The 21741-nt window shown below is 40.4% G+C and overlaps 1 protein-coding gene across 2 annotated transcripts in view; it reads right to left on the bottom strand.

The window, feature by feature from the left end:
- The window catches only part of LOC121329219 (dnaJ homolog subfamily C member 16-like), a 25997-nt gene extending 4276 nt beyond the window's left edge, over positions 1-21721 (bottom strand). Inside the window, exons 1-14 of one of the 2 annotated variants that reach the window (XM_041274696.1) lie at positions 21539-21721; positions 20836-21027; positions 19324-19390; positions 18161-18488; positions 17373-17557; positions 13961-14065; positions 13646-13804; positions 12227-12357; positions 11392-11569; positions 10713-10895; positions 9887-9963; positions 9213-9293; positions 2780-2872; positions 1959-2129 (exon numbers count right to left, since the gene is read on the bottom strand). In XM_041274696.1, coding sequence (XP_041130630.1) covers positions 1959-2129; positions 2780-2872; positions 9213-9293; positions 9887-9963; positions 10713-10895; positions 11392-11569; positions 12227-12357; positions 13646-13804; positions 13961-14065; positions 17373-17557; positions 18161-18488; positions 19324-19390; positions 20836-21017 — 1940 coding nt within the window. In that variant the 5' untranslated portion in view covers positions 21018-21027; positions 21539-21721. The remainder of the gene's footprint in view (positions 1-1958; positions 2130-2779; positions 2873-9212; positions 9294-9886; positions 9964-10712; positions 10896-11391; positions 11570-12226; positions 12358-13645; positions 13805-13960; positions 14066-17372; positions 17558-18160; positions 18489-19323; positions 19391-20835; positions 21028-21538) is intronic. The other variant, XM_041274697.1, reaches the window with a different exon arrangement.
- Positions 21722-21741: the final 20 nt, after the last annotated feature.

Genomic DNA, 21741 nt, shown 5'->3' with positions numbered 1-21741 from the left:
AATATTTGGTGGAATAACCCTGATTTTCAAGCACAGCTTTCATGCGTCTTGGCATGCTCTCCACCAGTCTTTCACACTGATGTTGGGTGACTTTATGCCACTCCTGGCGCAAAAATTCAAGCAGCTCGGCTTTGTTTGATGGCTTGTGACCATCCATCTTCCTCTTGATCACATTCCAGAGGTTTTCAGTGGGGTTCAGGTCTGGAGATTGGGCTGGCCATGACAGGGTCTTGATCTGGTGGTCCTCCATCCACACCTTGATTGACCTGGCTGTGTGGCATGGAGCATTGTCCTGCTGGAAAAAACCAATCCTCAGAGTTGGGGAACATTGTCAGAGCAGAAGGAAGCAAGTTTTCTTCCAGGACAACCTTGTACTTGGCTTGATTCATGCGCCCTTCACAAAGACAAATCTGCCCGATTCCAGCCTTGCTGAAGCACCCCCAGATGAGTCCAATTTTCAGCTTTGCCCAACATCTGGTCGTCTAATAGTTGGACAGAGACCTGGAGAGGCCTACACGCCACAGTGTCTCGCACCCACTGTGAAAAGTGGTGGAGGATCGGTGATGATCTGGGGGTGCTTCAGCAAGGCTGGAATCGGGCAGCTTTGGCATGAATCAAGCCAAGTACAAGGTTGTCCTGGAAGAAAACTTGCTTCCTTCTGCTCTGACAATGTTCCCCAACTCTGAGGATTGGTTTTTCCAGCAGGACAATGCTCCATGCCACACAGCCAGGTCAATCAAGATGTGGATGGAGGACCACCAGATCAAGACCCTGTCATGGCCAGCCCAATCTCCAGACCTGAACCCCATTGAAAACCTCTAGAATGTGATCAAGAGGAAGAAGGATGGTCACAAGCCATCAAACAAAGCAGAGCTGCTTGAATTTTTGCGCCAGGAGTGGCATAAAGTCACCCAACATCAATGTGAAAGACTGGTGGAGAGCATGCCAAGACGCATGAAAGCTGTGCTTGAAAATCAGGGTTATTCCACCAAATATTGATTTCTGAACTCTTCCTAAGTTAAAACATTAGTATTGTGTTGTTTAAAAATGAATCTGAACTTATTTTCTTTCCATTATTCGAGGTCTGACAACACTGCATCTTTTTTGTTATTTTGACCAGTTGTCATTTTCTGCAAATAAATGCTCTAAATGACAAATATTTTTATTTGGAATTTGGGAGAAATGTTGTCAGTAGTTTATAGAATAAAACAAAAATGTTCATTTTACCCAAACACATACCTATAAATAGTAAAACCAGAGAAACTGATAATTTTGCAGTGGTCTCTTAATTTTTTCCAGAGCTGTGTGTGTATATATATATATATATATATATATACTATATATATTTTTAATATTAAAAAAGCAAATAATATCATTCCGGTTCCGGCTCCATTTCGAATCCACTTTGCCACGTAGTAATATTGTATTAACAATCCATCCAATGTGTTTGGTACAAGGAACGCGGTCTACTTATTAATATTACAAGGTTGCAGACTTTCTACCAAGTTTTTTTTTCGTGAATAAAAGTATGGATTGATATTTGTGAAAATGTAGAACATGGTTAGTCTAATTTGCTTGAAATGTGTTGAGATTCAGTGTTTGTAAGCATTCAAAATTCTAAAAGGTATTGACAGTGTCGACCCAAGGGACACTTTCAGCCTGAAAAAAGAAACAAGGACCAGGGATCACAAATGGAGATTAGACAAAGGGGCATTCAGAACAGAAAATAGGAGACACTTTTTTACACAGAGAATCGTGAGGGTCTGGAATCAACTCCCCAGTAATGTTGTTGAAGCCGACACCCTGGGATCCTTCAAGAAGCTGCTTGATGAGATTCTGGGATCAATAAGCTACTAACAACCAAATGAGCAAGATGGGCCGAAAGGCCTCCTCTCATTTGTAAACTTTCTTATGTTCTTATGTTTGTGAACCCGTACTGTGGGCATAGCCCTACCAACCCAGTAAAGGAGTAGACTTCCTTTGCAAACTTGCTGAGCAGAGCATTCTTGGTAGTATCTGTGAGAACGAGCACGACATTCATGTGGCCCGGCCTCAGACGAAGCAGGTTGCTGGTGTAGGTAATATCCGTCAGCTCCGTCACCTCCACAAAGCTTTTCTTTGGAGCCCTGCTGTAAAGGGGAGACATTAAGCAGCACATTAAAGTGTTAACCTGAAAGACAGACAATCAGCTGAAAATACAGCAGGGGGACTAATGGACATGGGGTTTTGGTTTGTTTGCTATAACAACTTTATATAACCTTAATTCTACATTAACATGCATATACAAATGACTGTTCTCAATATACTGTACTCTCCTTGTTTGCATGGAGTCAGTCATCACATGCTGGTGACGGTTAAAACTCTGAAACCCCAATCTAGTTAGTGAAGCTGGCAAGTGTTTTGCAACCAAGGCTATGCGTGCGCATGTGATTTCCTAGCATCTGTAAACAGAGGTTTGGTCTATTCTGTTCTATTTCCTTTTCAATAGCATGCAAATCCATTCAAGTACCAGAACTTTTTAAATATGTAAAGATGGCAAATAGTATTCAGTAAGCACAGCCCTGTGCTAATGTATTTAACTCGACCAGCTTGCTAGTAACACATCTCTGCCAACCACTTACACAACTTTGGTTCAAACCTATTACAATGCAAATGATGTTTTTACAGGCAGCTTGGCTGGTGTAAATGCAGTTTAATAAAGAAGTGAAATGTGTCTCCTCAGATTGTTTTTCTGTGATGTCGCTTACACGGTAGGATTCACAGCTGCGGTGTCCCATACCTGGATGTGTTTGCGTTGGGGGAGCCATTCTCAGAATTATGTTGCGGTTCGTCTTTTGTCTTTGGCTTGGTTTGTTTTTCGTCACTCGAGTCACTGAAATAAAGAAAAATCACAACTGAATATACAGTAATCCGTCCATATCCGCCCTAACCGTTTATCCACCATGATCACGCTCTTCAGCAACGTCACCCACGTGTGCAGCGCTAAAGCAGAGGTTTTTACTTAAACCTAGGCATCTGGCTAATGTGTATGTAAATGAGCCGACACTAATGCAAGTGTGTACAGCACTAATATTTACTGATATATTTTAGTTAGGTCACATTTATATAGCACCTTATGTCACATGGACCCCAAGGTGCTTTACAGAGAGTTAAATGAATCCACTCTAATAAAACAGTTAAATTCTAAATTTGGTAACAGAAAGTTAATATAAAAAGAACACAAACAACATAACAGGAACATGAATACAACCTGGAATTAGAAAGGACAACAAAAAAGCAGTTACATTGTGTAATAAACTAGATCATAAAGAAGGCTAGTTTGTAAAAATGCGTTTTCAGTCTTGATTTAAAGGCAGTACGAGTCCGAGCTTCTCTGACAGAATAGTCAATTCTTGATGAAACAAAGCCATACATTAGCCTCTCAGCATCAGGTATAGAAATAATAGGTCTACCTATTATTCCTCAAATGATAAAATGACACTTTAGTAATTTTCCTAATGCGATTAGGATAGATCAGGATCAAAGATGACCCCCAAATTTCTCATTTCTAGTTTTAGTTCAAATGAGAGACTGCTAAGGTTTATTTTGTGTAAATTGATATTCTTTAGTTGGTGCTGTGAGCCCAACAGCATGACCTCTGTTTTATCAGAATTCAACATTAAGCAGCTCTGTAACATCCAACACTTGATGCCAGCAAAGAAAGCAGCTGATAGCAGCCCAGTAGAAGGACTGTCTGGATTTAAAAGACAAGTACAGCTGAGTGTCAGCTGCATAGCAATGGAAATTCACTCCATGCCTGTGGATAATGTCACCTAATGGCAGCATATATAGTGAAAACAACAAAGGACCAAAGATAGAGCCCTGCGGAAACCCAAGACAACTTCTGACAAACTTCATCTCCCCAATAGAGACAAACTGGAACTTATCAGAAAGATAAGACCTAAACCAAGACAGGACCCCTCCTGACAAACCCACTAAATGTTCAAGACAATTCAATACAGTGGAATGGGCCACAGTATCAAAAGCAGCACTAAGATCTAGTCAGAGCTTATCAAAAGATCTTTACTACCTTAACAAGGGCCGTCTCGGTGCTTTCTGCAGCACGAAATCCAGACTGGAATTTCTCAAATACAGTATTACAAGTTATAAACTTGTGTAATTGATTAGTAACAACTCTCTCTAGAACCTTGGATAAAAATGGCAGATTGGATATAAGCCTATAGTTGCTAAGGGCTTTATGGTGGAGGTTGTTTTGTTTTTGCAGGACTAATGCTGTCAGGTCTTGTAAGGTAACACTATGTAACACAATTTTTGTTCCTGGATAGTAATATTTCCTAATTGCTTATGCCTCAAAAGTATAGAAAATGGCTATTATTCCCCACAGACTTTGCTTTTGTGACCAGGACAGTGATATTTTGAAATGTACCTATTTCCAATGAGAAAACTGTCTTTTTGTTCACATAAAGTCAGAAAAAAACAACATATGAATCCAAATTAACATGTATTTATACTAAAGTAATACAAAAATGACTACAAAAGATTTAGAAGTGAGTAGATTTTCGAGATTTACGATTATACTGCAAATCACTTTCACGAATCAGCCCCCAAATGTAGTCTCCCATCATGTTCTCGTTATAATGTCCTTGGTAGCAGCGTTCAAAGTCCAGTATATCCTGGTGGAAGCGCTCGCCTTGCTCCTCCGAGTACGCTCCCATGTTCTTCTTGAATTTATCAAGATGAGCATCAAGGATATAGACTTTGAGGGACATCCTACAGCCCATTATGCCGTAGTTCTTCACCAGAGTCTCAACCAGCTCCACATAGTTTTCGGCCTTGTGATTGCCCAGGAAGCCCCGAACCACTGCGACAAAGCTGTTCCAAGCCGCTATCTCCTTACTAGTGAGCTTCTTGAGGAATTCATTGCACTCCAGGATCTTCTTTATCTGTGGTCCGACGAAGACACCGGCTTTGACCTTTGCCTCAGACAGTTTAGAGAAGAAGTCTTGAAGGTACTTGAAGGCTGCCGACTCCTTATCTAGAGCGCTGACAAATTGTTTCATAAGGCCCAATTTGATGTGCAGTGGTGGCATCAGCACCTTCCGGGGGTCCACCAGTGGCTCCCACTTGACGTTGTTCCTCCCCACAGAGAACTCGTCCGTTGTGGCCAGTCCCGCCTGTGGTAGTGCGCCTTGGTGTCCCTGCTGTCCCAAAGGCAAAGATAGCAGGGAAACTTGGTAAAACTGCCTTGGAGACCCATCAGGAATGCCACCATTGCAGCCTCTTGATGCCATCTCAGAAAAATGCAGATATGTATCCACTTAGGCAGCTGGAACTAAACTGAACTGCTGGGCTTAAGGCCCCTGTATTTATACTACTATTTATATTACTGGAAAGTTCTAGAAGTTACTCCAAGTTTACTCAGCACTGAATCTATCTGGAATGTTCTGGAAAATAGGTACATTTCAAAATATCACTGTCCTGGTCACAAAAGCAAAGTTTGTGGGGAATAATAGCCATTTTCTATACTTTTGAGGCATAAGCAATTAGGAAATAACACCTACTACCCAGGAACCAAAAAAAAATAAAAAATTTGTTACACGGTGTAATCAGAGAAAAAGCCTCCAACATCGCTCTATCAGGCCTAATGGGTTCAGGTAAGAAAAAATGGTCTGTCCTAGGAGTGTGTAAAATGTGGTCTCTAATGTCAAGTATTTTATTTTGGTAAAACTTTAGAAGTCATTGCAGTAAAAGAGGAGCCAATGGTGTGGGTAGAAGCATTAGAAGGTGGATTCAGTAATGTATCTGTGGAACTAAAAAGAATCCTGGAATTATCTGTATTTGTTTCACTCAGGTTAGAACAGTATGAAGATCTCCTCTGGGACAGAGCTTTCCTAGATTTAGCTTGACGGTTTTTCCATGAAAAAGTAACAAAGACGCAGATTAGAACTCTTCTATCTGTGCACCAATTACAACCCCCAGATTCAGTTAAAGATACAATATCAAGGTTATAGTTCACAATAAAATCACTGACTAGGGAGGTTTATTAGACCTAACATTAAATAAAGCCAAGCGCAGATTTTATTTAGCAGAGGTAACAGGGATATATAGGAGATCAGTGGAACACACACCCCTGGGTCTGCTTAAAGGCATGGCAGAGAGTAGTGGAACCAGTCAGACATCTTGACTTCAATTTCATGGCAGCCCTCTTCAGACTTCTTCCCCTCCCTAGTTCCTAGATTAAATACTTTACTAAATGATTTTCAGTATTGGCAGCGAATCTACTTGCCCCTGACCTATTTAGCTGTAATCCATCGTTCTTGTGGTGCCTTGACGTTACATGAAAGTAATTACAACCTATTTCAACTAAACTGTTCATCGCCTTTACCAATAACCAGTAGTAAACTCGAGAACACGATTCTACATCCTAATTCTTTCAGTTTCCTTGTTAGTGCTTTATAAATTCTCTTTTAATGCCTCAGATTTTCTGCCCTGATGTCATTTGTACCAACATGTACAATTACCCCAGGCTCCATTTTATAACCATTTAATAAGCTGGGTATTCTCGACTCAACGCTCCTGACTGACTCCAGGGAGGCAAGTAACAACCCTGTGTAGAGGATCTTTAGGACAGCACTCGCTATTGACCTGATGTAATAGAGAGTCACCCACAAGCAGCATCTCCCCCTTAATTTCACCCCTCACGCAGTGCTCTGTGCTCAGTACTCGCCATTTGACTTCACCCCTCACGCAGTGCTCTGTGCTCAGTACTCTCTATTTGATTTCACCCCTCACGCAGTGCTCTGTGCTCAGTACTCTCTATTTGATTTCACCCCTCACGCAGTACTCGCCATTTGACTTCACCCCTCACGCAGTGCTCTGTACTCTCTATTTGACTTCACCCCTCACACAGTGCTCTGTGCTCAGTACTCTCTATTTTATTTCACCCCTCACGCAGTGCTCAGTACTCTCTATTTGACTTCACCCCTCAAGCAGTGCTCTGTGCTCAGTACTCTCTATTTGATTTCACCCCTCACGCAGTACTCTGTGCTCAGTACTCTCTATTTGACTTCACCCCTCACGCAGTACTCTGTGCTCAGTACTCTATCTGTTTCACTAATAAGAGTATCTTGCCTGCGCCCCTCCTACTTTTTTTTTCCCTCTATCTTTCTAATCAGGGATTTAGGGGAGCTCCCTAATAAAAGCCGAATCTGAAAACAATAACTTTGTGAATATAGTAACTGTTACAGCTGTGTGTAATGGTATTTAATTTACATATCTGCCTTTACTCTGGTCCCACCGCAGTCAGATACACGATGGACTACTGTGTGTGTGTGTGTATGCATGTATGTATGTACAGTGGCTTGCGAAAGTATTGACACCCCTTGGCATTTTTCCTATTTTGTTGCCTTACAACCTGGAATTTAAATGGATTTTTTGGGGGTTTGTATCATTTGATTTACACAACATGCCTACCACTTTGAAGATGCAAAATATTTTTTTATTGTGAAACAAAGAAGAAATAAGACAAAAAAACAGAAAACTTGAGCATGCATAAGTATTCACCCCCCAACGTCAATACTCTGTAGAGCCACATTTTGCAGCAATTACAGTTGCAAGTCTCTTGGGGTATGTATCTATAAGCTTGGCACATCTAGCCACTGGGATTTTTGCCCATTCTTCAAGGCAAAACTGCTCCAGCTCCTTCAAGTTGGATGGGTTCCACTGGTGTACAGCAATCTTTAAGTCATACCACAGATTCTCAATTGGATTGAGGTCTGGGCTTTGACTAGGCCATTCCAAGGCATTTAAATGTTTCCCCTTAAACCACTCGAGTGTTGCTTTAACAGTATGCTTAGGGTCATTGTCCTGCTGGAAGGTGAACCTCCGTCCCAGTCTCAAATCTCTGGAAGACTGAAACAGGTTTCCCTCAAGAATTTCCCTGTATTTAGCGCCATCCATCATTCCTTCAATTCTGACCAGTTTCCCGGTCCCTGCCGATGAAAAACATCCCCACAGCATGATGCTGCCACCACCATGCTTCACTGTGGGGATGGTGTTCTCGGGGTGATGAGAGGTGTTGGGTTTGCACCAGACATAGCGTTTTCCTTGATGGCCAAAAAGCTCAATTTTAGTCTCATCTGACCAGAGTACCTTCTTCCATATGTTTGGGGAGTCTCCCACATGCCTTTTGGCGAACACCAAACGTGTTTGCTTATTTTTTTCTTTAAGCAATGGCTTTTTTCTGGCCACTCTTCCGTAAAGCCCAGCTCTGTGGAGTGTACGGCTTAAAGTGGTCCTATGGACAGATACTCCAATCTCCACTGTGGAGCTTTGCAGCTCCTTCAGGGTTATCTTTGGTCTCTTTGTTGCCTCTCTGATTAATGCCCTCCTTGCCTGGTCCGTGAGTTTTGGTGGGCAGCCCTCTCTTGCCAGGTTTGTTGTGGTGCCATATTCTTTCCATTTTTTAATAATGGCTTTAATGGTGCTCCGTGGGATGTTCAAAGTTTCGGATATTTTTTTATAACCCAACCCTGATCTGTACTTCTCCACAACTTTGTCCCTGACCTGTTTGGAGAGCTCCTTGGTCTTCATGGTGCCGCTTGCTTGGTGGTGCCCCTTGCTTAGTGGTGTTGCAGACTCTGGGGCCTTTCAGAACAGGTGTATATATACTGAGATCATGTGACACTTAGATTGCACACAGGTGGACTTTATTTAACTAATTATGTGACTTCTGAAGGTAATTGGTTGCACCAGATCTTATTTAGAGGCTTAATAGCAAAGGGGGTGAATACATATGCACGCACCACTTTTCCGTTATTTATTTTTTAGAATTTTTTTAAACAAGTTATTTTTTTCATTTCACTTCACCAATTTGGACTATTTTGTGTATGTCCATTACATGAAATCCAAATAAAAATCAATTTTAATTCCAGGTTGTAAGGCAACAAAATAGGAAAAATGCCAAGGGGGGTCAATACTTTCGCAAGCCACTGTATGTGTTATATGTGTATGTGTATGTGTGTGTGTAGATAACACACATATACTGTATATATATATATATATATATATATATATATATATAATATATATATATATATATATATATAGATATATATATAATATTTATATGAATTAATGGAGTGTTAATTTTATGTAATTTTTTTTTTTTTTGTAATTTATTTGAAGACAATAAAATGCGAATCCTAACTTACCTGAAAGCCTGAATAACAACTGTTCCAAACAAGATGAAGAGTGCAGAGAAGATCAAGGACAGGAGAGGCATCATTTCACGCCTACAAAACAAACAAATAGGGAATAAGGTGAGAACTCCTGGGTTCCATAACTTCCCTGAATGAAATATGTATTTAAACAACTGAATCAGTCCCTGTCCAATACAGCTGCAGGAACAGCTTGTAAAAGTAACCCTGTGGAGTTCAGACTTTTTCATGCTGTGATGAGTATGATTTCATAATTATACCAAAGAAGGTGAGTGTCTAACTCTGTTCAACCAGGATTAATGCGAGTGTCTAACTCTGTTCAACCAGAATTAATGTGAGTGTCTAACTGTGTTCAACCAGGATTAATGCGAGTGTCTAACTCTGTTCCACCAGGATTAGTGCAAGTGTCTAACTCTGTTCAAGAGCTTTCTGGCCTGCTTTTCCATGTAACACTTTACTATGTGCATGTAGTTTGTCAATAGGTGAAAATATAGGCCACGGCGTTTTCACTGAGCTCATGCAAGTGCAGACACGCAGAGAAAGGCAGGGTAAAATGGGAATAGAGTTTCAGTGCAGAAAAACTAGATTATGCAAGTTTGCAATGCAGCAATGTTCCAAAAGGATGTGAAGTGAGGGACCAAGGTGTTTGATAGTGTAGACGTCCATACCAGTTGTTGTGCAGTAAATCATCACCAATCTGGGAGACATAGTCATACGCAGCATAGATCCACTGCAGAAGAAACATCTAAAATAGAACAAATCACAAGAGTGAAAAATACTGCAAAACTAAACAAAAATCATAAAAAAATCAAAAAACATAACACAGGTTAGGAGCCCAAACTAAACTCTTTTTGTAGTTAGCAATTACCTTTTGATACGCTGTCACTAGGAACCGGGTAGTAAAGGGTTAATGCAATTCCAAATAACCTCGAGCAATGAATGCTTTGCAAACCTGCGATATTCAAAAGATGCCTTGAACATTCATCGGACACACTGCTTGGTAGTAGCATAAAAAGTAGCATTATTGTGACTAGTACTACCATTGAGCCGTTTCATCACCATCAGCTAAAACATTAACCCTTTGCGGTCCTATGTAGGACCAGGTCCAACATTACAATTGTCCCTTTCCAGGCCGATGTCAGACCCCGTCCGACATCAAAATGACATCAAACACAGGTCCATAGTCGTTATGTCTCCAGAAAAAAAGCAGAGAAAACCTTTCAATGGCCGAGTGAGACAGATAGGAGCCAACAGAAGCCGAAAATAAAAAGGGCGGATCTGAACAATATACATAGCCCCTGCATCACAGAGATAACACTGACATAAACAAGATAGCTGCTTCTGCATCCAGCACTCAAAGAATATCACAGACATTTGCAGAGATTTTTGACACATATAATACAAGATACAAAGGTAAAGTCATTGGTTTGTTGTAAACGGGATGTTTTACTCTCTTGTAATACAGGTGAAATACTTTGAAGTCATGACACTTACAGAAGCAAACTCGTTGTTGAGCTCTGGAAGTACAGCAACACTGGTGAGGAAAGCAGAGTCCTTCTGCAGCAGCTCCAGCTGTTCCTGGAGCTGAGACTTCTCTTCTTCACTTCCATTCCACCCGCCCGGCACTGATTTATAGCTCACCTTTCCTGCTGTGTTGCGTCTCTCCAGAATTAAAACCTACAAATAAAAAGAAATACATGAACACATGTGCTCAAGCTCACAGGGAGCCTGGCCAGTAGGGTGTGCTGCAGCATGACGAGGTGAACCAGTAACTGCTGGTTTTGCCTCCTGAATCTGGGGGAGCGGCAGAGCCAATGCAACGCTTCATTAGATGGCTTTGACACCTTGTTTCTATTATTAGTTTGTTTTATTTTCTATAAACTGTTTTGATGGGTTCTATCATTCCATTGTTTTATACATTTGAATGGTTAAGTGCCATGGGATCATTCATAAAAGCTGATATTACGATGATGATGATGGTTATAGAAGAGTCACGTTGCAAGAAAACTGACCATTAACTCTACCAATATGTCATTCAGTGATAGGATTCCAGCTCACTTCCTTCACTATTGTTCTGCAATGCCCTGAACAATGTAGTCAGGTATACAGTACCTGAGATGGGATTTGTTATTGTTCTGCAATGCCCTGAACAATGTAGTCTGGTATACAGTACCTGAGATGGGATGCTCTCCTTGTCCTTCAGCAACACATCACACAAGGCTTGTTGCTGTTTCTGATAGACGTAGGCAAACCTAAAAATCTCTTTGGTGTTAGAAGCAGCAAACGAGAGGAATTCTTCTATTCCATTGGTAAAGGAGTCCTCTACACTGGTTACCAACAGGACACAATACCTAAAACACAGGGTACATATAGACACTCGTCACTCAGATCTGAACAGCTCGTCTCTGATGAGCAGGACTTGACATTCCATGTCCTAATTATCACAGCCGTTTCGTCCAGCGACATCTTGGACTGGATTTGTATGGCTGAATCTGCTACCTGCTCTGTAGTTTAGTTTGCCAGTATGGGAATAAGCTGGCTCCATACTTGGCTCCATACTTGGCTCATACTATTAACCTATCCTTCAGCAATGGCATCCACTGCCACTGCGGCTCAGCTCAAGTTAACTCAGCATCCAGCAGGAGCTTGAGTTCACTTGCATGGGAATGTGTGGCTGACTGACCCAACAGGGCTACCACAAAGCCTCAGCTGTATTCTTTGATTGGTCTCACTTTACATTAGTCAACCTGATATGACATAACCTTGAGAATATGCTACCGTGGATGCTTTGTTTTGTCACAACTCCCATTTCTAGTTCTCAAATGTTAAAGATTTTTATCTATTCGCATTTTTAAATGAATGATTTTCTGTTGAATTCCATGTTTTAAGTGGAAACAACAACTCTAAGAGATGAATCACGATTCTATAAAAAAGGATATTATAAATACTGACACAGTATTGTCAGGTAGGACACAGAAACAAGGACCTGCTAACAGCTGAGCTCTTACTTTCTCCGCCGATGGAACTGCTTCACTGGGCACAGCTCCTCGAAGAGCTTCTGGTTTACAAGTCGGGGAACCAAGAGGAACTTATTGTTAGAAACAAACTCATCAATGATTTGCTTCTTCATGCCTCTAGCCTGAAAGAGAGGAAAGTACCCGATGAATAATTATAAACTTTATAATGCCTATTGTATAGAAATTTAAGAGAGTCAATTTCATACATTGTTGTACTAAGTGTTAAACTAACAATGATACATTTGTAACTTAACATGTTTGCACAATATAAAAGTTGGTTTACATTAAAATATATTTAACCCTAAACAAAAAAAAAAAAGGGCAAATATAAAAGGGATGTGAGTTTCGCCAGGGCAGTTGCAGGGATGGCACCCTCAGTTCTGCCTTGAGGAAAAGTTGTGCTGCGAGTGAAATTTAAAAACAGGTGCTGCAGGAGAAAGAAACCTTGCACATTTTTTTAAATTTCCAGTATTTTTTCCTCCTCTCTGGAGGAGGAGTGGTGAAGAAGTATGCAAGTTCACCCTGAAATTCCAAAAATATGCTTTCCACAAATCACAATGTTGGGAAACATTTTTTTTGCATGTGTTTGACTTCACCCAACTAATCTGAAAGCTGGGTGAAAACAAAACTGCCCAGAAGGGACACAAACAGAGTAAAACATCTTGAAAACTATATCACAGCCTCTATATATAAAAAAGCACTGTCATAATAAGAGTGCATACTTCTTAAATCATGTGGTATAAATTAGACATCTCTCATTGGTTTAGTGTCCCTATGGACAGCTTTACCTTGGTTTGGAAATATTTTTTAAATATGAACTCAATTATTTTTAATACATAGTGATGCAGTAAGTGGTATCATTGGTAATACGTTTCACATTGTTTAGTGTCAAATCTTATTTCTATTCTTTTAGTCAGCTATTACTGTAATATCCTCTCGAGTAAAGCTGCCCTTTCTGTGCGTTTCAGTCATCGTCTCACCTTGGATGCAAACACACCTTCATCAGTTGAGTTGAGATATTCAAGATATTCACAATGCAAGCAGAGTGACATAAAATTGCAAAATAAAAATATTTTTTTATTTACCATTAAAATGCAAACACATAATCTATCCTAATAGCGCTGGCGTCACCCTTGTAATAATAAAACAGTTGTGACTGATGAATAAGGGATAAGTATTATAAGCACATCTACTGTTATACTCTGGATCAGAACACAAGGCTTTTACTGTAATTTAGAACCAACATCTTTTCTGAATACTTATTGTCTTGTTATATTATTTGACCTATCTGAAATATCTACTATTAGACTTGGACTGTAGAAGGATGCATACATGCCAATTGCAAATCTATAAACCTCCCATTTGCATCATACAGAACCACACAATGCAGTTCAAAGAGATGTTAGATACCTGGATGATGTCAGCAGGCTTGTCCGTGCGCTCCTTGAAGAGTAACATGGTGGGAGCGTATGTGTTGATCTTGTACTGCTGGATCAAAGTCTCTGTTTCAAACAGACCCTGGTTGACATATCCAAACCGGACATAATCTTTATAGGCAAAAGCCGTCAGCTGTTTGGGGAGAGAATTGTTATTGTAGGGGACATGGAGTTTGAATTGTTCCTCAGTATGGTACACTTAAAGAATTTTCTTTACAATGTCTACAAGTTCTGTAATTGTAAAGCAGCTTGCATTAGACATCTTTCATTCAAAGGAAGGGCAGCCCACCTTATATAAGAGAGGTACAACAGGCACTTGATCAAACAGCAGCACGTGGGGTTTGTTTTCTTCATGCCAGCTATTCAAGAACTGCATGTAGTTCTTATCGGTGACCTGAGAACAAGAAGCAAGAGAGTGTTAGGCCAAAAATATAAACTGCAATTTAAAGCCATTTCCTTCTTAGAAAATATGCAGCGACGAGTCTCTGAAACTCAAACACTCAGGATTCGAGGAGCAGAATGACTGGTGGAGAGTCTCCGAGACTCATCCTCAAACACTCAGGATTCGAGGAGCAGAATGACTGGCAGCCTTTCTGCCAGTCTCCATGTATCACTGAATGGGCAACCAAGACCCCTCACACCTCACAATTTAAATATCTACTTGCTGAAGCGGTTTTTATTTTAGCCAATGAGGTGTTCACGCGTGGCAACAATGCTAGCAAAAGCCACAGGGCAGTGATGTCAGCTCCTAGCAACAAGCCTCCTATGTTGTTGTTGGGAATGGATTCTTTCAATGCAGCGAGTTTGTGCATTTGAGAAAGAGGAAGACTCATGAAAAGAATTGGAGACTGAAGTTGATGAGAAGCAGTTACCCTCAGCTGTACGAATTAAAACGGTGTGCTGCTTTTTATAAGAAAAATGAGAAAAAGCAGGTTTACGTAGAGGATTTATACCGGACCCTGACGCCCCCGATAAAACAAGGGAGCGGTTGTACAGTATGTGTCAGCCTATTTGTTTTTCTATGGGTCTCTCACTATATCGCAGTCCTCGCTATGTAGCGGATTTATATTGGACCCCGACACCCGCGATATCTATATATCGAGTGGGTGGCGTATATGAACGCAAAGCAGACTGAGGGCCTCCTTTTCGTATCACATGACCAGTTTGATTCAGTAGCTCAGTAGCAGGGATCCTAAGAATCCGTTTGCTGCCGAATAAAAACACGGATTTTCTATGAAGCCGGAGATTTTTTTGTTTTACATTTGGGGAGGGGCAAAAAACATGCAAGGTTTGATAATAACCAAATCAATACACGTACCACATATCAACATTAACACAGGCAACTTTGCTACATTTACATAAACATACCTGTCTAATAAAACTGCTTCTGGTATTCAAGATTAGTGTTCAACAAGGCTTCAGTTTACTTCAGTCGGTATCCAGAGCTGTTCAAAGATGCCGAAACCAATAACAATCACCCGTAAAGATCCTGTCAAGGAGTTTGGCAAAGACTGATTTCACGGCTTATGTGCTGTTTTGTGCTTCATGCTGTATGGCTGTGGATTACACTCGTAGGTAAGCCATTGTAGAACACAGGGGAAGTTCTAAACATAAATTGAATGAACGGAAATGTAAACCCCAAACCTGGGATTCTTTTCTGTGCTCAAAGCCAGTGTCTCATGACAATCTGGTTGGAATGCTGAAGCTCTGTTTTACAATAACCGCCCGGATGACGAAGGCTAACTCGGAGTTGAACTAACATGAACTATTTCAAGTTCAAAACCATTTCTAAGGATTTGGGGCTCCACCAATCCACTGTCAGACAGATAGTCTACAAATGGAGAAAATTCAAGACCACAATCACTCTACCCAGGAGCAGTCGTCCTACCAAAATCTCTCCAAGAACAAACTGGAAAATTATCAAGGAAGGCACAAAAAACCCCAGAGTAACATCCAAGGATCTGTAGGCCACTCTCGCCTTGGGTAAGGTCAGTGTCCATGACTCCACCATCAGAAAGTCACTGGGCAAAAATGGGATTCAGAGTAGCAAGGCAGAAACCACTACTCACCAAGAAGAACATGAAGGCTCGTCTCATGTTTGCCAAAAAGCACCTGGATGATCATCAAAAGTTCTGGAACTTGTTTTGGCGAAAACCAAACACTGCGTTTGAACAGAAAAACCTCATCCCAACTGTCAAGCATGGTGGTAGGTGTGTGATGGTTTGGGCTGCTTTGCTGCCTCAGGACCTGAACGGCTTGCCATCATTGACACAACCATGAATTCTGCATAGTATCAGAAGATTCTGGAGGAGAAAAATTCCTTAAAACCGATGTGAGAGACTGACCAACAGCTACAGGAAACGCTTAGTTGAAGTCATTGCTGCTCAAGGGGGTGCCACCAGTTACTGAATCTAAAGGTTCACATACTTTTTCACACATGGATATTGAATATTGAATCATTTGTGGATAAATAAATGTTGAAAAAGTATCATGTTTTTGTGTAATTTGTTTAATCAGATTATCTTTATCTAATATTAGGACTTAGATTAAGATCTAATAACATTTTAGGTTTGAAATATGTGAAAATCCTAAGGGGTTCACAAACTTTTTCTTGGCACTGTTTGTATGTATTGTTTTATGTTAGATGTATCTATGCAGCGGTGCACGGAGTGTGGGCTATGTAGCATGGGTGATCTAAAATGTATATTTGTACTTAGGCACAGGGACTGCACAATCCCTTCACGTCCAGAGTAAAGTGTGTATTTATATGTGGATACAGAGATTGTACAAATGAGTTCACATGCAGACTGTGCCAGGATTCAAGTGAATGATTAATTAGCAATTGAGTCCTGGTACAGCTGTAGATAAAAGCAGCACGAATGTCTCACTTGGGGGTTGGTGTGTTCAGTGGCAGAACGAGAGTCAGGAGGTAAAGAGATAGACAACTAAAAAGATAAAGCTACGCATGCTGGTTAGACCCCAGCACAATATGGGTCTGTTTTGTTCCGGGTTGTCCGTTTGTCTGTCTGTTTTGGCCTTTGTGACGTTTTGTTTGGATTTAGTGTTTTCTTTCCTTTTTGCTCAAACCTTTTATTTGTTATTAAACGTGTGCAACAGCGCTTCCACACCCCAGCCCTGTGTGTCTGTCTTCCTGGTCTGACGTCACTACACACACCATCTTGTGACAGATTTATACAAAACTCCTAAACAGAACTCCAGCAGGGATGGAAATCAGACTCCTATTGCATCAGTCTCCTCCACTCCAGGTCTAAAATAAGCCTAATTAGCCACAGTGTACAGGTAACAAGCTCAGGTGTGTTATTAAACAAACAGTAAAATGAGGAATGGATCAAACTGCTATGCAATGGGAGTCTTATTTCCATCCCTGATGCAATACAATGTAAGGAATAACGTCCACCTGCAAAAGGTAAGGCTGTTCCATCAATCCATTACAGGAACATGGAACTGCAGCTTTTGTAAATGTGCTTCTGTAAAACAGATTGTCAAAGAGGGTTTGATGGAAATACATTTCCTTAGCTTCTCTGAAGGCATTTCTTTCCAAGTGAATCTCTCATTATTTTGATCATCTTGCATACTTGTGTCAAATCACAGAGCCACCCTGGCTGTCAATGGTGGCCCAATACCCAAGTGACCACGTCCAATACTGGATATGTATTTCTAGCGTGGTACAATCCACATACCTTCTCCACAAGTCTTGTTGGAAGCAGGTTCTCCACAAACTGCCGCAGATGTTCTCTCACCACAGCATAATGAAAGAACGTAACTTTCCCATTGATGAGTCCAAGTATAGAGGGTGTGCGGTGTGCTCCGAGGTGGTTCGCAAGGCGACGTTCATATCCCACATCCACTACACCAATCCCCACACCTACAGGAGGGAAGCACAGCAAATAACTTACATGTCTATAGTTCTACTGGATCCTTACCTTTGCAATCATTTAGAGAAGTCTACTATTACTACTGAAATATGTTTTTTATTCACTAGACTTTGTTTTGTTAATTATTGTTCCTAAATGTGTAACACAGGTGTCAAAGTGTATTAAGAACCAGCATCATCTACTAGATAGCTACTGGGTATCGCCCACGACATAAAGGGAAGCTTGATTTACTACGACTGGCAGCAACTATAAAAACTTTTTTCTTTTTTTTTTTTTTATAACCCTTTGCAGTCCGTTTATCAGCACTTGTCAGGCGCATCAGGTCCAATTTATTTTCATACAAGCTGTTTATTTTACAAGCGCACGCTCAATAACGTGTACTGAAGAATGTTCTCACCCAGTTGCATCACAGCTCCAGATACATGGCAAACTAGTGTTAGACATGTAGAGTTAGTTCTCTTTACTATACCCCATTGACAGGATCCTAGCAGGGATCATGAAACTCTACAAAATACATGAGAAAGGAGCAGCTCTTGGTCCTCTACCCTCAGGTCTTATTGTAAATGTAGCTCAGTGTAAGAAGCAGCACCTACCCAGCGCTTCGAGCTCCAGGACAACCTCTTTCCACACAGGCTCAATGTGAATGCAGCTGAAACACCAGTCCGAGGTAATCTTAATAAGGTACGGCCTTTTAAAGCTGTCCGGGACAATGTCGTTCATGTACTGAGAGAAATGCATCATGTACTTATTGTCTGCAAAGTCTCTGCTCCCTTTGTTGAACTGGTAATGAAAAAAAGATTCGTCAAAGTAAAAGCTGTCGTGGAAGTGCTGAAACTGCTGCCGCTGCTGTGCATAGCCTTGCTCTCCAGCGGTTTCTCCATACCGGTCATAGTTAGCTCTCTTCTCTTCATTCGACAGAAGCTGTTTCAAAATGTAAAAAAAATATATACATAAATGTTGACGTTGCATCAGAATAAAACACTTATCCGCATTTCAATTAGTTATTTTAAATAATACCGTTTTTAAATAACAATATTCCTGTTGAAATTTCTATGAACTTTTTTATTTTGTATACGACTAATTAATTTCTAGTACTGTACATTAAAACAAAATGTGTACTGTAAAACTGAATGGATATTGTACTTTGTATGCATATTCTGCTTAGATATTTATTTGCCTTGCTTTGCCATTTACTGAAGCAAAACATGCTCTGAAAAGACCTCAAGGTTGATTTTCTAAAGGGAGGTGGGGAAGCACAGTGTAGCAACGAAGGGGGGGAAACACAGCAGTGTTGCAATGAAGGGGGGAAGCATAGCAGTGTTGCAAAGAAGGAGGGAAGCACAGCAACGTTTGCAATGAAGGGGGGAAGCACAGCAATGTTACCCAATGGGGGGGAAGCACAGTAGTGCTGCAATGATGACGGGGGGGGGGGGGGGGGGGGGGGGGAGGGGGGGGGGGGGGGGGGGGGGGGGCTGCAATGAAGGGGGAGGCACATTTGCACTGCAGTGGGCACTGAAGCCTGGGAACACCTTGTTTCAGAAACAGCAGCTCCGAGGAGTCTTTTCAGAAGTGTTTGTTTGTTTTGCTGGAATAGTTATTAAGCAAGGCAATGACCTAAACAGAAGCCATTTATAATCATATAGAAAACACATAAAATGATATTGAACAAGTAAAAAAATATTAGCAACCTGTAGATGATATTAATATTTGTATGTGGGACAGATGGCAAAGGTTTTGTACAACACTCATAGTTTACCTCATAAGATTTAGTAATTTTAATAAACATATCCTGTGCTCCAGGGCTTTTGTTCTTATCTGGATGCCTGAGGGGTGGAAAAAAACAACTATAAATATAAAATACAATCAGCTATACAGGAATCTATCTATTATAAAATCAATTATATTATAAAATATTTTATCTGCTCAAGTATAATATATATACATATATAGTATTATATATATTCATATATATATATATATATATATATATATATATATATATATATATATATATATATATGTATATATATATATATATATATATATATATATATATATATATATATATATATATATATATATATATATATATATATCTATTTTACTTTTTATTGTGACAAAATGGTTAAATTAAGTAGTTAAGACATTGGGAAGAAATTCCAAGCCCTAAAATTTCAAAACCAAGTGGTGTACTTGCAAACTATGAGAGTTATGAGTGATCTATTGTTCATAATTTAGGAATCCCTACATCGTATGTATTTTTTTGTATTTCTTAGAAATCTGGAACTGCAGCCATTTGACAGCTATGAGTAACAACTAAAATTTTAAAAAATAACTGTGCACTGGCCAGTGAAATGAGAGTAATGAGCACCAGCGCCACCTACTGGACACTTACTGTGTACTGACAAACTCAAATGGTCGCTCGGTTTACAGTTGCTGTACACTAGATGGTGCTTGAACTTACTAACAAAGATACTTGGGCTAATCTAACTGGTGCTACATGTCTGTGGCTGGCAAGCAGAACAAAAGCAGCTTCTGAATTCAGACCAAAGTACCTTAAACACAGACTCCATTTAAATTAAACACACAGTATGTTAGTAATTGCAATACAAACTCACAAATACAAATTGCAACGATTTCACACTGCTTTTGATAAAGCAGGGTTGACACGGGTGACAGACGCAAGTACACAATGCATGTATCAATGCCCCGGGACCAGCTTGTTATGGACGCTCGCATCCAAGCTTCTCTGGATTGAACTGTCTGACCAAATGTTGATAAGAGCAAACGTTTCTTCCTCCCTGCTGCAATCTGGCTCATGGTGTGTCTCAAAATCAACAAAAATATGGCTAAACAGAATAAACAGAAACGTTCCTTGTGGAACTGAAACCTCCACGCAGATGTGGCTGTCTGTTATTTCCTCGGCTTATGAAGGGCTGTCATACATTTTGTCTCGCTCAACCCGGGTCAAAGCGTGTCGACCCACATCCTGAGGTGGGTCGCTGGGACCCGGATACGACCCAGGTACGTGGTTTCACACTCCCTGGGATTGTGACCTGGGTAGGAGTGCTAGTGTGAAAGGGGCATTGGCATTCCCAGACTGGCTGTAATCATGAAAGCAGCAGCACAGAAGAGCATTGGTGTGCAGCACATACAGAAAATATTATAGACTTGCAGATATATTCAAATACACCCCTCCCCAACCCGACAACAAACAGTTTACAAATTAGCAGCGCAGCAAGTTAACAGAAAAGAACAAAGTTCTTACCATTCTCGAGCGAGTTTCTTGTAAACCTTCTTAACTTCAGCTTGAGTGGCACTCTTTCCGACCCCTAACACTGCATAAGGGTCAAACTCGCCAGCAGCAAGCGGGGTAGGGCAGCACGACAGCAGCAGGAAAATCGACACAACAACTTGTAATGTTGAAAACACAAGTCTTAATCTTGTCATTTTCTTTCGCCTAAAAAAAATGTTACAATAAATTCTGTGTTGCATTTATTCACAAAACATCAAATTTGACAGGCCAAGTCTGTATAACTTTTTAATAAACATGTTCAGTATTGCAATATGCTACCTATGATGTCCCTTCGTCTGCGTCGTGTTTATATAAACCAGCGTTATAGGGTTCTGTTGGGGTCCCTATTAATACGTGAGAATGAAGCTTTGCAAGCCTACGGGTTCTGCTGTCTGTACACTTATTCTGCACCAAAACAAAACAATGTTTTTAACTATAAAAGACCAACATGCATTTACTAAGCTACTAATGTACTACTGAAAAGGTTTAAAGTCATTGGTTTGGCTATCGGTAATGTCATAATTAATAGCAACAAAAACACTGGATTTTATTTTTATCATTTTAGTATTTGAATGCGCACATTCTGTTAATAAAGTTGACTTTCTCCCTGATATTATGCTTTGATGGAGACAAATAAAAACACATTTGGTAGCATTCCAGAAATAGAAATACATACGATTTCCTATCAGCAATGAGATATACACCACAGCACCAAATCAATAGACGATTGCACCGCTTCCAAATTCACATAACACGCCTTTTCAGTCGCAGTGCTTAGGTGTATTTTATTGTAAAATGACTAGCGTGCTCACACCTAGTAACCCACTATTTTACCCTCCATCCAGATTGCACTGCAAATTTTGAGCAAACGCTTCCGGT

Source organism: Polyodon spathula, chromosome 16 (assembly GCF_017654505.1).
Source record: "Polyodon spathula isolate WHYD16114869_AA chromosome 16, ASM1765450v1, whole genome shotgun sequence".
NCBI lineage: Eukaryota > Metazoa > Chordata > Actinopteri > Acipenseriformes > Polyodontidae > Polyodon > Polyodon spathula.
Note: the sequence above shows the minus strand (reverse complement) of the source record. Positions and strands in the feature narration are given on the sequence as shown.